The 17359-nt window shown below is 35.7% G+C and overlaps 1 protein-coding gene and 1 pseudogene across 1 annotated transcript; one reads left to right on the top strand and one right to left on the bottom strand.

The window, feature by feature from the left end:
- The first annotated feature begins 201 nt into the window (after positions 1-201).
- Positions 202-7291, top strand: LOC145050323 (uncharacterized). Its single transcript, XM_078998592.1, has 2 exons — positions 202-555; positions 7226-7291. Exons 1-2 carry the CDS (start codon positions 202-204, stop codon positions 7289-7291), a joined length of 420 nt encoding a protein of 139 aa, XP_078854718.1.
- A 9428-nt stretch (positions 7292-16719) lies between these two features.
- Positions 16720-17148, bottom strand: LOC145050321 (secreted RxLR effector protein 161 pseudogene; annotated as a pseudogene).
- Between the last annotated feature and the right edge of the window lie 211 nt (positions 17149-17359).

The following is a 17359-nucleotide window of genomic DNA, read 5'->3' as shown; positions in this document are numbered from 1 at the left end:
AAGAAGCCTTTTGGAAAATGTGACGGGGAGGTGACTTGTTACAAGTGTGGAAAAATTGGGCATTACGCCAATGAGTGTACATCCAGAAAGAGGGTGTGTTATGGATGTAACGAAGAAGGTCATATCTCAAGGGACTGCTCGAAGAAGAAATAGGCAGCAAGGCTTAATGTTTCGCCGAGGCTAAAGGTAAGATCATTCAAGATGAACCTAGATGTAGCAAAGGATGCAGCAGATGTCGCTTCATGTACCTTTCTTGTAAATGGATTGCCCGCCAATGTATTGTTTGACTCTGGAGAAAATTACTCCTTTGTATGGCATAAATTTGGTGGAAGATTAGCATTGCCTATAGATAAACTTGATAGTGCTCTAGTTGTAGAAGTTGCCAGTGGAAAATTCATACTTGTTAGCGATTGCATTAAAAACATCATCATCGACTTAAACGAGAATAAATTCCATAAGGAGTTGTTACCCGTTGAGTTGAACCGTTTCAACATCGTCCTGGGAATGGATTGGATTAGTGCGAACGATGTTGAGATACTATGCAGGAAGAAAATGGTGAGAGTAAACCCACCTGGAAAAGAGTCGTTTATGGTGTATGGGGACAAACGTAGAGTGAATTCTGGAATCATTTACCGGATGAAAGCCAGAAAATGTTTTTTTCTAAAGGATGCACATCATACTTGGCATTTGTGATCGATGCAAAGAAGGAGAAGAAAGAGAGACAAAGAATACCAGTGGTGTGTGACTATCCGGAAGTATTTCCTGAAGATCTTCTTGGATTGCCCCCTGATAGACAAGTAGAGTTTTGAATAGACCTGCTTCCAGGATCGACACCAATAGTGAAAACACCATACCGTTTAACACCGACAGAGATGAAGGAGCTTATGATGCAACTTCAGGAGTTGTTGGACAACAGTTTCATTAGACTTAGTTCATCACTCTGGGGAGATTTGGTGTTATTCGTAACGAAGAAAGATGGAAGCATGAGGATGTGCATAGACTATATAGAGATGAACAAGGCAAACATGAAAAACAAGTATCAATTACCAAGGATTGACAACCTGTTCGATCAGCTGCTAGGTTCGAGCTATTTCTCAAAGATCGATCTTAGTTCAGGATATCATCAGCTGAAGGTGAGAGAGCAAGATATTGGGAAGACCGCGTTCAGAATAAGATACAGACACTATGAGCTTTTGGTTATATCGTTTGGACTAACCAATGCTCCAGCAACATTTATGGATTTGATGAACAGGTTTTGTAAACAATTCCTCGATAAATCCGTAATAGTGCTCATAGACGACATTCTGATTTACTCAAAGAGCCAGTAAGAGCATGGAAAACACTTGAGAGAAGTATTGGAAGTGTTGAAGAAGGAGAATTTGTATGCAAAGTTCTCAAAATGTGATTTTTGAATTCGAGAAGTCCACTTCCTGGGTCATGTGGTTAACCAAGAGGTAATAACGGTTCACCTAACAAAGATTGAACCTGTGACGAAATAGGAACGACCAAAAAGTCCCACTAAGATCCGCAACTTTTAGGGATTAACTGGACATTACTCAAGGTCTATCCAAGGATTTTCTTTGATAGTTGCTCCATTAACAGCTTTGACCCATAAAGGAGCTACATATACATAGAGCGAGAAACATGAAGAAGCATTCAAGAAATTAAATAAGAAGTTGTGAGAAGCACCGATTCTTTCTTTACCTGACGGAGTTAAATACTTCGCAGTCTATAGCGATGCATCTGGAGTTGGTTTAATGTGTGTTCTGATACAGAGAGATAAAGTGATAGCATATGCATCTTGACAATTGAAAGAGCATGAGAAGAACTACCCCACTCATGATATGGAGTTGGCAACGGTAGTATTAGCATTAAAGATATGGAGGCATTATTTGTATGGCACAAAGTGAAAACTCTTCACTAATCATAAAAGTCTCCAATATCTCTTTGATCAAAAGGAATTGAATATGAGGCAATGACGCTAGCTATAGTTACTCAAGGATTATGACTGCGAGATACTTTACCACCTTGGTAAAGAAAATGTTGTACCTGATGCTCTAAGTCGAAAGGTAAACCTTGAAAGAAAGAGGCCAAGAGCGTTAAGAATAGAAGTTTTCTCAACAATTGTGGAAAGCATTAAGAAAGCTCAAGAAAAAGCTTTGGAGAAAAATGACCAAAAAGAAGAACGTTTAGGCAAAACGTTGGTATTCGGTACAAATAGTCAAGAATTGAAGGTATTCCAAGATAGGATTTGGGTGCCTAAGATGGGAGGAATATGAGATCTTATATTGGAAGAAGCTCACAAGACCATGTATCTGATTCATCCCGGTATCACTAAAATGTATAGGGATCTGAAACCCTACAACTAATGGTTGAAAATGAAGCTCAATGTTGCAAAGTATGTGGTAGATTGTGTAGAATGTGTGAGAGTTAAATCACAACATCAGAAACCGTATGAGAGTTTAGAACCTTTACATGGGTAAATGGGAAGACATCACCATGGATTTTGTGACTAAACTACCCAGAACGAAGAACGGTCATGACATGATTTGGGTAGTTGTTGATCGTTTCATGAAAAGCGCATACTTCATAGCATCCAGTGAGAGATGCTTTATGGATAAGCTTGAAAATGCTTATGTGAAGGAGATAGCATGACTTCACGGTGTTTCCTTAACAATCGTATCAGATCATGACAGTCGTTTCACATCAAGATTTTGGAAGAGTCTACAAGAAGAAAAGGTTACAAAGTTGTGTTTAAGTACATCCTACCATCCACAGACTGATGGACAGAGCGAAAGAAAAATTCGAATAATGGAGGATATGTTGAGAGCATGTACCCAAGAATTTCAAGGTAACTGGGATTAGCATTTACCCTGGTAGATTTTTCCTACAACAACAGTTACCATTCAAGCATTAAGATGGCACCTTATCAAGCCTTGTACGGACAAAAATGTCGTGCGCCATTTTGTTGGATTGAGGCTGGAGAAAAGCAGTTATGGGCCCTGAAGTAGACCATCAGACTGCTAAAAAAATAAAAGTGATTAGAGAAAGGATGCTGGCAGCTTAGGATCGCCAAAAGAGCTATGCTAACAAGAAGCAACGACCAATGACATTTGAAGTTGGAGATTCGGTATTGCTTAAAGTGACTTATAAGATTTGGAAAGAGAAGAAAGTTGATTCCAGGGTTTATTGGACCATTCAAGGTTCTTTAGACGATTGGGAACTAAGCTTACAAGCTGGAATTGCCAGAAGAACTAGATGGTATTCAAAAAACTTTCCATGTGTGTTATTTGAGGAAGTTTACGGGAGAAGTTACCGATATAATTCTACTTTCTAAGTTAAGGATAGATGAAAATAAGAGGTTAATCGAAGATCCTGAAGCAATTGTTGACCATAAGACAAAGAAGTTGCGACGTAAGATGGTCGAACTAGTGCTTGTGTGATGGAAACATTAGAATGGGCTGAACCTCACCTGGGAAATAGAGAGTGCCATGATGAGTCGCTATCCATATCTTTTTGCTGATGCATGATTCAGGGACGGAATCATCCTCAGGAGGAGAGAATTGTAATGGTCGTTTTTCAAGGCTAAACATTATTATAATGGTGTAATAGTTAGGGTCAACAACTGTAACCTATTTTGAAGTAATGAAGAAGAATTATTTGAGCATTATGTGATTTATGAGCAATATACATGCTTATAACGATATAAAAAAATAATAATAAAATACGCGTCAAAAATAGAATGAAGATTTCACCCAATATCCTTACAGAAAGTTGAAGTAGTCGTAACAAGGATTTTGGGGATATAAGGAACACTGAAATCTGATTTTTAACGAAGGAGTTATGACCCGACGAAGTTTTGTGACAAAACCGACACGACGCTGTGTGTCATAAAAAGTGAGTTTGCGATAAAATACTTTTTAGCCTTAGCGATCTAAACGAAAGTCGTAGTATACATTAAACCAAGAGCGTGCGTATAGAGAATGTCTAAATCTGACTTCGTTAGATGAAGTTATGATTTTTCTAAGAACTGGCATAACAGTATGCAGCCCGGAAATCAAATTTTAGATCGATCGATTTTTAGCCGAAACAATCTAAATGGGAATCGAAGATCTCGTTAATAGGAGCTCGACGATATAATGACAGACGAAAACGGACGTTGGATGACAAATGTATGAATTTTTAACGGACTTTATCTATCTAAGCCTATTAAAATATAACTTAAAAAGATAAACTCAAAATTAGCTGACGGATTCTAAACGAAAGTTGTAGATCATGCCGCTACCTATGCGTGGATATAAATAATGTCAAAAATGGAGCTCGTATGTGAAAGTTACGGATTTTAGAAAATTATTAATTTTCTTAATTAACTTCGGAGGTGACACATGGCTGAATCAGGACCGTTGCTTCCTCCCCAAGCATTGTCACCGCATCATGACAAGTGTCCCGTACACCCAACGTACCATGCTTGGTATGCCCCACGTACCGAGTACGCCCATCATCCATCGATATTATGCCCATCGTAATCCATTTTCCCAGCCTATAAATAAAGGCACAAATCTTCCATTTTCTTCACACCAAAACCATTCTTTCTCTCTTAAATACCCTCCTTAGCCCCTCCCATTCCCTAGCACTTCCTAAGTGTTAGAGGCGAAACCCGGAGCGCCAGAAGGCTTCGAGAAGAAGAGCTCTCAATTCAGAAGTTATGCCCCTGCAGAGCCCGACTCCTAGCTAAAACCTTCTTGTAAGTGAGTTATGTTTACCCCACTTTAAGTATAACTTATGTTTAAGTTCATTATCATTATTATAAACCTAAAACAAGATTTATCAATGATTCAAATTCATTATACTGATTGATCTACTTACAAGAGAGTTGTCTAGAATGGTCACGTTGCGCTTGGTTGTTGGATTTAATAAAAGCTATATGCCGAAATGGTCCTGCCTCCTAACTGTCCTGCCTAGCTGAGCCTTACTTGATAGATAATGACGTAGACCTTGAGTTAACTATAAATTTTGAATAATAATTAGTCACAATACATATTAGCCTAAAACCTAGTGATAATGATACTAGGTTTCGTCGAAGGAAAATATAATTGTTAGAAGCATAACACTGCCCGAGTTTGGAGTCATCACTTTAACAAGTGAGTGCATTATTACTTTCATCTTACACATAGATATGAAGTATTTAATATAAATTATGTGCTATGTGTGCATATTATCTGTGTTCTTGATATCTATGTTGGATGAATAAAATATACATGTTTTATTCGATTTAAAATGTATATGTATTTTATACCTATAATTATGATGGGTAGATGATATAGATGATGAAACAAATGATGAGAGGCCTCGATGTTTAAGCTGATTCAATCATCTAGCAGAGTATAGATGACGACCAAGGGCTATTCTAGATAGTCCAGTAGAACGTTGGCAGGCTCGCAACCTATAGGTGTTTTTGAACTATGTATTCACCAGTTGTACTCCATCCCCTCATGGTTTCCTTTTTGACATATATTGCTAAGGAATCCCCTAAGTAGTGTTGTCCATCCCGATGAAAATCTATAGGCTAGGTCCCTTAATTTAGATGCTTTAGGGACAGAAAGTAAGGATAACAGGAACGGGTAATCGGTGTCACACCCCCATACCGGAACAACGGAAACGTTCGGGGGTGGATGACGTCATGCGTAGTATCACAACAGTTGTATCATAGCAAGCATAGTAAACACAACCAAACATTGAATTCATTTATGAAAAAGGTTTACACTGTCTTAATACAAATGTTTTGCTCTTATCAAAAGTAGAATAGAAAGACGTGACTCTAACGCGCCGACTTCTCCAAAAGTCCTGGAAGTACCTGTTTACTAATTCCTTGAGAATACAAGCAGTTTTGAAAGAATATCAGCATAAAGCTGGTGAGTTCATAAGCATTTAGTTTTGATGGAAAATGTTTTCTTGAATCCTTTTGAAAAGTGTTCCTCAAGAAAATCCTATATTTTCTTATGAAAAGCGTGTGAAAAACCATTCCTTCCATGACTTCCAGATTCATACAAGGCACGTACAATCCAAGGAGACGTGGAATGAATATGAATATCCGTTTGTCACATGTAAAAAAACAATCCTTGTTATGAATAGCCGAGTTATCCCGGGAAAATCCTATATTTTCCATAAAAGTTGATGGTTGGTCGTGGCCATTTAAAAAAAAATACGGTTTTCCATCAACCATCTGGCGATCGTGGCCATATACTACCGTGTTGTGGCGGCATAATTGAAACACGCGTTCCAACTTGCATCGCATGTCGTGGTGGTGTCTCCACCATGCTATGGAAACCCTAAAATGCCAAAAAAAAATTAAGAATATAAAGTACCTCAAGATCTAGGCGTTACACGATTTTTAAAGCACGAAGAGTAAGTTCACTGCCCCATTTTAAAACATTTTAAAGTTTTCAGGGGAGAATACATACTTAAAATATTATTTATCGTTTATATAAATTTATATCGTTATGTAAGTGTCATTAAACTATCTCTTTTATATAAATTGAGAAATTACTCTATCGTTACTCTGCTCACATAACTTGGATATTGGTTATGCATTGTTGTTACTATGATCTCATAACTAGGGATAAAAGTTATTCATTGTCATTACTCTACCCACATAACTTATGCAGTAGTTATGTCCGTTGATTATAAAATATATATAATAATTATACAGTGTTAAACTTTGGTCTGGTAACTTGACCTTTAAAGTTAAGGCTACAATCGTTCATGACTACTCGCTCAATGGTTTACACGAGAAATTTTCATCACACTAAGTGAAATACTAAGCAGACCCCTAGCTTATAACTGTTAAATCTTAAGTGAGGGGGAGAGTTATGTATAGATCTATACGTGTTGTCACCACTACCTACAGTTGTTAGCTACAACCTCGACGGTCAAGTCATGTGTGATAACATATCAGGTACATTGTTTCCTCGATGCAACCTTTTGTTTTTATATGTTTTATTGAGTTTTCATTCCTCTCTAAGCACTGAGGACAATGCTTCATTTTAAACTTAGGGAGGGGTTTAGTAGTAAATTTTTGCATTTTTGTTAGAAATTTTAAAATTTTCAGTTTTTCAGTTAAAATTTTTGTTTTTCTTTTCTACATTGCATTTGCATAAAAAATTGTGAGAAAAGTCCAAAAATATTTTTATTTTCTATTTTTCTGCATTTATAAAAAACCAAATAGATTTTTATTTTCTATTTTTCTGCATTCGATATCTCTGTAAAGATGGAAAATGAAAGTCTGAAGTGACAGGATGAACAGTGATAAGTTCAATAATAGTTCTCATAATTAGGGGTTGCGAAACAACACTAAGACGCCAACTGTAAAAAATAAAATGAATTGTATATCGAAACATTGTGTAGGTAAAAATAAAACAATTTTAGAACTAATCCTGATAATTCTAAGAAAGAACATTGTTGGACTAGTCTGGAACCCACAGAACATGGCCTTATTTGTTGACATGTGTTACCCTTCGTGGTAAAGATCTATATATCGTATTCACATAGCCAACAAAAAAATGAAGAAATTTGCAAAACTGTCATGTCCGAGCTCGAAAGGGTAAGAACTGTCAAATCCGGTACCCAACTGAAAATTAAAAAAAAACAACAAAGATGATTGAAGAGTAAAACCGAAGGCAAAAGATACAAAAAGATGCAAGTTCAATCAAATTAAGAGCCGCCTCAAAGGCAAATATGGCACAACTGACGAACTGTGTGGTATGGTATATGGCACTCTCAAAAAAAAAATGAAAGCAAAGAGCTCTGGCCCTACGGGAGGGTTGCCTGTTTCGACGAAATTTGATTTAGCCGTGACAGGGTCCTTAAGGAGGGTTAATTTTGGTTTTTGAGCTACAAGTAGAAAGGAAATGAAACTCTAAAATATGTTATTTTTGTAAGCAAGATTAATTAAGGTATAAACTTTAAATAAAAGTTATAGTTTCTTTATTGGTTCACACCGTCATGTTTTTTCCTGAATTTTGGAGTCTGTCACTACTAGAAAAACAGCCTTTTACGACGCGCAATGCGCGTCGTAAAACGCTCAAACGACGCACAAATGCGTGTCAAGGAAGGTCCTGTCATAATGAGAGACGACACGCTTTTGCGCGTCGTCTATAGGCGACGCACATTTACGACGCGCAATGCGTATCAAGGAAGCCCCTGTCATAAAGGAAGACGACACACATTTGCCTGTCGTAACCTTACGACGCACGTTTAGGACACGCATTGCATATCATTAAAGCCCCTGTCATAAATGAAGATGACACGCATTTGCGTGTCATAAACTTCAGCAACCATTTACGATATACATTTACGACGCGTCTTCACGATACTCATTTACGCATAATACAAGAATATGGAAACATATATATATATATATATATATATATATATATATATATATATATATATATATATATATATATATATGTACCAAAACAATCAATTTCATCCATAACATCATGTCAAAAATTGTAATACATTGGTATTAAGGGAACCCGATTGTACATTCTTATTAAGAGGTTTTCCCTAACTATATAACCTAATACTACATTGCTATTAAGGAACACCTTCTTGTTTCTACTTCTTATTGTTATGCTTCTGTTTCCACATGATACCTATTTCATCATCAACACATTAGTATTTAGAAAGGCTTCAAGCATCATCAATCTATGTTATAAAATATTAAAGTTTAATACACATGTAGTAACATACATTTTTCCAAGAATCCAAGCTTCAATACAGCCCATACTTGTATAAAAATTGATTAACAATTTAAGGAATATATAATTAACAATCACTATGCACCAAGAGTAGGAGATGCACTAAAAAAATTAAACACTTTTAAAAAAAGTTAAAACAAAAAGTAAAAATTATAAAACAAATAGAAAGAAACAATACCTGCATGAAACTCAAACTGTTGCTTCCATTCTCCAGTCTTAATGTCCCAGAGAATTCCTTTCATAGAGACCAACCTTTTACCAGTTTTGCCTTCTTAAAATTGATGAATAGTTTTTAAAAAGGTTTTATTGGAATGGAAAGTAAGGGTAAAATGGTCATTTTATCCAAACAGGCATAATTACCCATTCAGCCAATACAAGAGTTAATGGATGAGGGGTAGAAAAGGCATTTACCATTTTCTCCAAATATCAGGGGACTTAGAGTGAGTACCATCTCCACTGCATGGAACATCACACAGCACACGATCAAATAAAAGTTCAGTCATACTCATACCACCCAAATCAGAACCATTTTTTGTATGATACATACTATATGTACAATGATGTAATAGAGCAAAATGGAAGTAGGATGATATATCACATAAGTAAATCAAAGTATGTTGTTGTTTCTTCCATTCAAAAGCATATAATATAAGAAGTTTATACATACATATGTTATACTTTTTTGGAGAAAAACTTGTTTCAAGGACAATAACTTACGGATAAAGCCAGATAATATAGACCTGATGAAGAATCTTGAAGTTCATCTTTGACTTTCAACAAGTGTAAATTCATTTTCACTGTTAGATCCCCTTCACAAGATTCAACATGCAACTACAAGATATAGTTATAAGTACAACAATCACAAGCTACATGCAGAAAAAGTGATCATCTTTTTAATTTACAAACCTTTCTTCTACAACTTCATGCTCCTCAGTCTCCATCTGCAAGGTTGAAAAATGTTTTCATATATTTGTTATACAGGTTGAACAATGTATGCTAAGATAATAACTACAGCTAACCTTCCCATATATTGTGGTCTTTATTTCCAACAAAGCTCCATGAAGAGCAAGATCAGTTGCATTCGTTTCAGTAGAACCAGGTTCAGAAGTCTCTGCAACAATATCACCAACACCCTCGCCTTGTTTTGCAAGCATATCAACTGATGGAGTATCCTACACCATGTACATTAAGCATAATAACTTGTAGCTAAACAAGATGAAATTAAAATGGATCAAATATGAAAAACTTAGCATCATACAGAAGCTCAGTAGGCTGCTTGTACAAGTCCTCTAAGCCAACTTGCTTTCTACTTCTCGTTCTGGAACTTTACAACCAACGTACTGGAAGACTCTAAAGCCTTAAAAAAGTGGCACAATATCACCCAAAAGATATAAATTAGCACCATAACTAACCATAAGGCATTGAGAAGGTGATATTGCTATTTAACTCTATACTCTGTAGGCAAGAAAGAAAAGTTCTAAGCACACATCATTTACCTTTTGGATGTCCATGCCAGGATATGCAGAAAGCTGACTACTATTATTCATAGATTCGATAATCTCAGAGCTACCATCGGTAAAGAAGGCAGCTATATCCCTTCCAAAAATATTAAAACGGGTATACAAGGCTTGTCCTTTATCATCAGGCTGGTCCTCCTGCAACAAAAGGTGTTTTTATCTTCAAATCACATTGAGTGAACAACAAATATCCCAAAGAGTAATTAAAACATACCTCTGTTTGCAATGTAAAATGACAAAAATCCAAAAGAAAATGACTGTTATACTCTGACGAGGAACTTAATCTTATAGGAACTCTGATTTTTGGAGCATCAAGGTCAATATCAAGAGCAAATCTGCAATGAAAGAAAGAAATACAAAAAATTAGCAAATCCAAATGAACAATAAATGTGTTCAAAAATATTTCTATCTTATCATGTAAGTGAACCTGCTTTGCTCCTCTAAAATTGTTTGAAATTGCTCTTGAGCTCGACGAGTCGCCCTTTCTATCTTATTCTGTAATTGTTTTATAAAATAGAGAGATATTAGTTTATATAGATGAAATTATTAAATCTCGTCAAACTGAACCTGCAAAGCAGTTGTTGTTTCAAAAGAAATTGTAGGGCTAGCAGAACTGCTCCTCTTCATAAATTCCAGAAAGCGATTACAGTTATCCATCAAGACCTATAAATCAGCCATAAAACGAGTCAAATAAAAGACATAGTAAATATAAAAATAATGTTCAAGACAATAACAAGCCATCACCAAATTACAATTACTGTAAGAAAACTGAATAAATTGTACCATTAAAAGGATTCTAGTTATTTGAAATATAAAGGAATAAAATGTCGTGACATGGCAAGGAGATATTGTTGCTGAAGCCCTCGACTCTAGGTTCTCTCCAGCAGGTAAATACACAAAACTAGCACCCAATGCATTTGCCTTCTTATTGCAGATCGACACTCTACAAATAGAAGAACATTCAAAGCAGAAATCTAAATGGTGACTCAGATATAAATAAAAATGTAAATGGACCCAAAGGAAACGTTAACAGACCTGAGTAAGTGAACCTTCAGGGGCAGAAACTCCATAGTACTTCAAAGTGAGATTACAATATATACTTTTATGTTTAAACTTGGCAGAGACTTAAAGTTGTTCAAATCTACTACTCACAATTTCAGTTTCATTTATATTAATAATCCTTGCAGCAGCCTGACCAATGGATACAAGTATCATACGTTGTGTCATATTTTGAATATCTTTTCCTCCCTATTTTTCCACCTCTTCATCAAGTTGAAAACTCAATAAATTATTAATCGTCTGCCATTCATCTTTGCTCAATCCATTGTTAGTTTGAGATCCCTCAAGAGCATCTTGTTTAGAGCCATTCCAGAATTAAAGGAAAATAGGATGTCAATGGATAATAATAAATGATCATATGAAAAAACTAAATATAAAAATGGTTACATAAACCAGAAGAAAAGGAGACAAGTCAGTAACAGACCATCCAAATGAAAACCAACTATCCTTTTTTTTCATCCTCTACTCGGCTTCTTCCTTTAATTTCACAGATTTAACTTTTGCATGTGCAAGGAACCTGAAAGATGAAAACAAAATCTCTAAAAGGTCACAATCATATATTATGAAAGATACAAGTAATTATTATACCAATAAAAGTTCTAAGCACACATCATTTACCTTTTAGATGTCCATGCCTCTATTATATACAACTATACAAAAAGAAGAACCGCCTAGACTGTCGGGAGGCACTTCATAGACTTGCTTACCAGCCATGCTGCATCATTCCAACCAAACAAACATAATTTACATCCTTATTTGATTGAAAAAACTAAAAAGAGCAGCAACAATACTGAAATAAATGAAGGGGGAGAACTATGTGCACCTGGTGCACCGCTAATAGTTGGTGGATGTCTGAGACTCCAACTGATAAAGATACAATACATCCAAAGCAAGATGTGAGGGTGCCATGAAGCAACTGAATAGCCAATCTCCTGAACCAAACAAATTTTATTTAAGAAATTAAGAAAATGGATTTAACAAGAATCGGAAGTTTGTTCCTTCGATCATAAATCAAATGGAGAAAAATTAAGCCTGGAAGAAAAAAGATTTAGCAAGAGGAGGAGCAATGTATTCGATCCCTTCTCCCTCGACATCTGGGACCCTTTCCAGGGCCTTTCCAGTACTCTCAACAACCTTCCCGAACCATCACATGAAACAGTAGCAATCGCCAACGCCAGAATCGACTAGAATGAGACGTCAAAGGCATAGGTTTTCAAGGCGGACTTGCTTGGGTTGAAGAAAAAGGAGGTGAAAGTTGAGGTTGAAGAAGAAAGGTTATTGCAGATAAGCAAAGAGAGGATCAGAGAACATGAGCAGAAGAACGACAAGTGGCATATGGTTGAGAGGATCTCTAGAAAGTTCTAAGGTCATCGGACCTGATGTTATCGGTAAGGGGGGGCGAGGTGAGATCTTCATTCTTGATTAGGCATAGGTTGCATATGTTGAATACGGTTATGAGTTGTTGGAGGTGTATAGCAGAGATGGTATCATGATTAGGGTTTGCAGAGAGAAAGAAGAAGATAATGAAAGGGATCTTGAAGTGGGGTATTAAAAAATTTAAGAATTTAAAATGAATTTCATTTCCCCATTTCAAGAACGCGCATTTTGAGTAAAACATAAAGCGGCATTCACAGAGGTTGCACATTTTAGATAAAGTGCCCTCCGTGTTTTTTTTACATGAGACACTAATCTAAGGGCATGCAATAATGCATGACATAAATTCTTAAATTTTTTGAAGAGACGACACTTTTTTAATGTCACTCTCTTTTGTGTAACATAAATCAATGAGTGTCGTGGTTTGCGCATCGTAAAAGGGTCTTTTCTTGTAGTTTGTGAAAGATGGAAGGTATTGTTATTGTCGTCTAGTAAGTGATTCTATTGGAGCTTTGTCGATGTGAAGTCTGATCATATGACAAAAAGTGTGAATTAATTTTAGTTTTTAAAGTTTAAATTTTTATTTTCTTTAATTTTATTTTATTTTAGTTTTTATTCTAAGTTCTTTTTAGGTCATCTATGTTTTTTCCATTTTGTTTATAATGTTTAATCTTTTTATTACTTGAGGGCAAGTAAGGTTTAAGCTTGAGGAGATTTGATAGTTGCCATTTTAAGCATATTTTATGGTAGCATTTTGCATCATATTTTATGCATTTGTGTGTGTATTAGTTTAAATAATGTCCAACTCATGTATTTCGTCAAAATTCCTATAATGCTTATGTTTTGTGTCATTTTAAGATATTTCAAGTGGAGCGGTACCTTGGAAGCAGCTTGGATGGATATTTGGAGCTTAATGGAGCCAAAACACCTGAGGAAGCTAGAACCTGGATTGGATTTACTAAAATGGAAGAATTCATGTCGAAACGTGTGTCTTAGGAAAAATGCGATCGTGCTTTTTCCTTATATGATCGTGCTTTACCTTCGCAAATTTTCCAGGCCAAAAAATCGAGTTGTGGGACCTTGAAGACAAAATAAGATCGTGTTTTTGCAAACCATGATCGTGTTTTTGAGAAAAGTGTCCAAAGTAGCATTGTACTTCATTAAACGTGAAAAACCGAAATTTTCGGGACTTCGAAGGAAAAATGCCATCACATTTTTTCAAAAGCACGATCACATTTTTTGAAAAATCATGTATTTTGTTGTTGGCTCGTATATAAAGGTTCCCTATCTAATCAGTTAAAACCCTAGACGTTTACAGACGACGAAAACGGATTTTGAAGGCGATTTTCTACACTCTTTCATTGCTTTCTGAAGATCTGAAGGTTGTGGATCATCTCAATAATTTAGTTTAGAAAGATTTAGTAGTTTAATCTTTCTTTTCATTAGTTTTGATCGGATTTTAGCCATGTCTGGCTAAACCATAGATTTTCCGTTCTACAGAGATTAGTACTTTTCATGTAATCAATCATTAGATCTGGTTTTTGATTTGTGATTCTATCTAGTAATTTCAGTTTTGATCTTAATGAATGTTTGATTTTAGTTCTTTTTAGCCTGATCACCTGCTTTAGGATTAAATCATTCAAGTTTATTAGTTGTTGAAATACGTAATTGTTTTGATAAACTGGAAATAAGTAACAAGTATAAGATTGGTTCCGTGTTGGGATTTAATTATGATATAAACTGAAATTTCATATTTTTCTGTTTCCGAGCTTGTGAGAAATATTGAATATTGCTAGGAATTTACCCGAATCATAATGTTGCTTTTCTGATTTGATTAAGAGTTTGTTTAATTAAATTAGTAAAAATTTAGGATTTACTGAAGAGCTTGTTTTGGTTAATTATATAGGTAAAAGAGAACTTAATAAAGCTTTTTAGTAGTTTTCATTACCAGCTAAGAAAGAACGCATCTTAAATAACCAGGTTATCATTGATTGCATGATAGGAAAATTCGCTTTTTATTACTGATTTTTTTTTTTAATTTATTTCACTGCTATTATAGTTTTAATTAATAAACAAAAATACCCCTTTACACAAAGAGGCACTGCCTTTTAGGTTGTGTCCCTGTGGATTCGACCCTACTTCCATGTGATATTCTTTTGGTGCATTTGAGTAGTGATATTTTAGTTATTTAAGACGCCCATGACAATGTTATAACAATAATTTTAGACAATACCTCCTTGGTACTCAAGTCATTGTGTATTCGGATCATATGGCTCTCAAAGTACTTGATGGCGAAGAAAGATGTGAAACCAAGACTCGTCTGGTGGATCCTCTTACTACAAGAATTTGATTTGGAGATTCGGGATAAGAGTGGATGTGAAAATCTTGTTACATACCATCTAAGTCCGACCTGTTAGGAAAATATAACCCAAAAAGTGTACGAAAGAACAAAACCCTAAAATTCTTAACTGAGGCCTGTGTTTAACACAGTTTCCTTAAAACAAATTCGCCCTATATGGGTGTTTTTTTTCCCAGGATACAACAGTAGAAAGCAATTCTTCTAGATTTATTGAACCCTTACTTGGTCTGGATTATATCTTGGTTGCAGCAAGAGAGAAAAGATGAAGCAAAAGCGTAAGAGAGGAAGAGAGTGATTTCGTTTCATCCGGCGTATTGAATCAGTCACATAGACATTGTATATATACTACCTAATGTAACTGATGTAATTAAAATGAAAATGTAACTGTCACAATTAAATAAGAAAATTAATCAAGAAATCAAAACCAAAATATATGATTAATTGCTCTTAATTCGTTTTTGTAACTACTAACCAAAAGGCAAAAAAGGTCCTTGAAATTTTCTGGTCGACCGGTGGTGCATTCGTGCCCGCGGGACGCATGTTCTCACACAAGTTTAGTTGGTCGAAGCCAATTTGGCTCGCACTTGGACCCCCTGCATGCGTGTGCAAGAGAGAGCATTGGTTCTAATATGTGGGATGATTTTTAAAACCCACTTAACTCCTTTATTTTCTCTTCCAATTGTCCTACTTTGAAAATTAATTTCTCATTTATTTTTAATCCGCTTTGGACGTGTGATATCTCAAAACGAAGATATCATGGAGGAGAACATGAATATATAATCAATAACTCGTTTTGATTATATTTAGAGTCCAAAATTTGTGATAAAAATGGAGAAAATCCATTTTTGGAAATTAATAAAATTAATTTTCCAACAATCCCCCACAAGAATGAAAATTGCTCCAGCATCCGTAATTCCAAGCTGCTTTTGGTAAAATCCAGCAGTTGAAACATGCACATGATAGGTAGGTTTGACCCTTTGAACCTTCCCTTAAGATACATATATATTTTAAATGAAGACCAGTAGACTCGATGTCCTTGAACTGTTCTGCCATTTGTGTAAGTAATCAACACATGTCTCACATGATTCTCCCTGACCTAGTTAGGTTCTCATTGATGTGTCTGTTTTGGTCATGGATACTTGTCGGGTTATGTAAGATCTATTAGGAACTTGCCCATTCAATTCCCTTTGAAGCGACCCCACTTCTGTCTCACATAGGTGATTATATCATAATCATTAAAAGCGAAAGCTTAATGATTTCCATATTATCACCAACTACTATAAGCTTAACCTACATCACTTTTATTTATAGGAATGGGTTGGGGTTGACCCCTACAGTGATCCACATATGTTATATGCAAGTAGGTTGTCCCATTGAACCTAGAGCTTGGATCTCCAGTCAACTAGGTTGGGTTTTCCTTCGCAATAACTTATCCGTTCATGGGTTTTAATCCCATTCCTTTTGACAATTTTGCAACTAACTCCCTGTTTAACCCTCTGGTTAGCGGATCTGCAATGTTATCCTTGGACCTTATTTATTCAATTGAGATAACTGCAGTTGAGAGTAGTTGTCGAATGGTGTTATGTCTTCGACGGATGTGTCAAGACTTACCATTATACATAGCACTTTGTGCCCATCTAATTGCCGATTAACTATCGCAATGGATTGAGATTGCAGAAACTGGTTTAGTCCATCCTGGTATATCTTTTAAAAATTGTCGTAGCCATTCAGCTTCTTCTCCATTTTTATCAAGTGCTATAAATTCAGATTCCATGGTGGATCTAGCTATAATTGTTTGTTTTGAAGATTTACATGATATAGCTCCACCTCCAAGTGTGAACAAAAACCCGTTGGTTGAATTGGAGTCTTTAATGTCAGATATCCAATTTGCATCACTATACCCTTCTATCACCTCGGGATATCTTGTATAGTGCAACCCATAATTATGAGTGCACCTTAAGTATTGTAATAATCTTTTAATACTCTTCCAATGTTCATCACTCGGATTACTGGTATATCTACTTAGTCTGCTTAGTGCAAAGGCTAAGTTAGGTTTGGTGCAACTCATAAGGTACATTAGAATACCAATAATTCTTACATATTCGAATTATGCAACTCCTTCACCTCTATTGTTACTTAGACGATGACTTGTATCAATTAGTGTCCTAGCTACAGTAGTATCACCGGAGTTGAAAATCCCAAGAATTTTATCCACATAATGGGTTTGATTTAAAGTAAGTCCATTTGATGTCCTTGTGATATTCACACTAAGAATGGCGTTTTCCAAA

This window comes from Lactuca serriola, chromosome 5 (assembly GCF_051521515.1).
Source record: "Lactuca serriola cultivar US96UC23 chromosome 5, Lser_US96UC23_V15, whole genome shotgun sequence".
In the NCBI taxonomy this organism is placed as follows: Eukaryota; Viridiplantae; Streptophyta; class Magnoliopsida; order Asterales; family Asteraceae; genus Lactuca; species Lactuca serriola.
This window is presented reverse-complemented; position numbering and strand designations above follow the sequence as displayed.

Coding starts and splice junctions, on each gene's coding strand:
- LOC145050323 (XM_078998592.1), top strand. CDS start 202: ATGAACCTAGATGTAGCAAAGGATGCAGCAGATGTCGCTTCATGTACC. Junction 556..7,225: donor TACTATGCAGGAAGAAAATG/GTGAGAGTAAAC, acceptor AAAACCAAATAG/ATTTTTATTTTCTATTTTTC.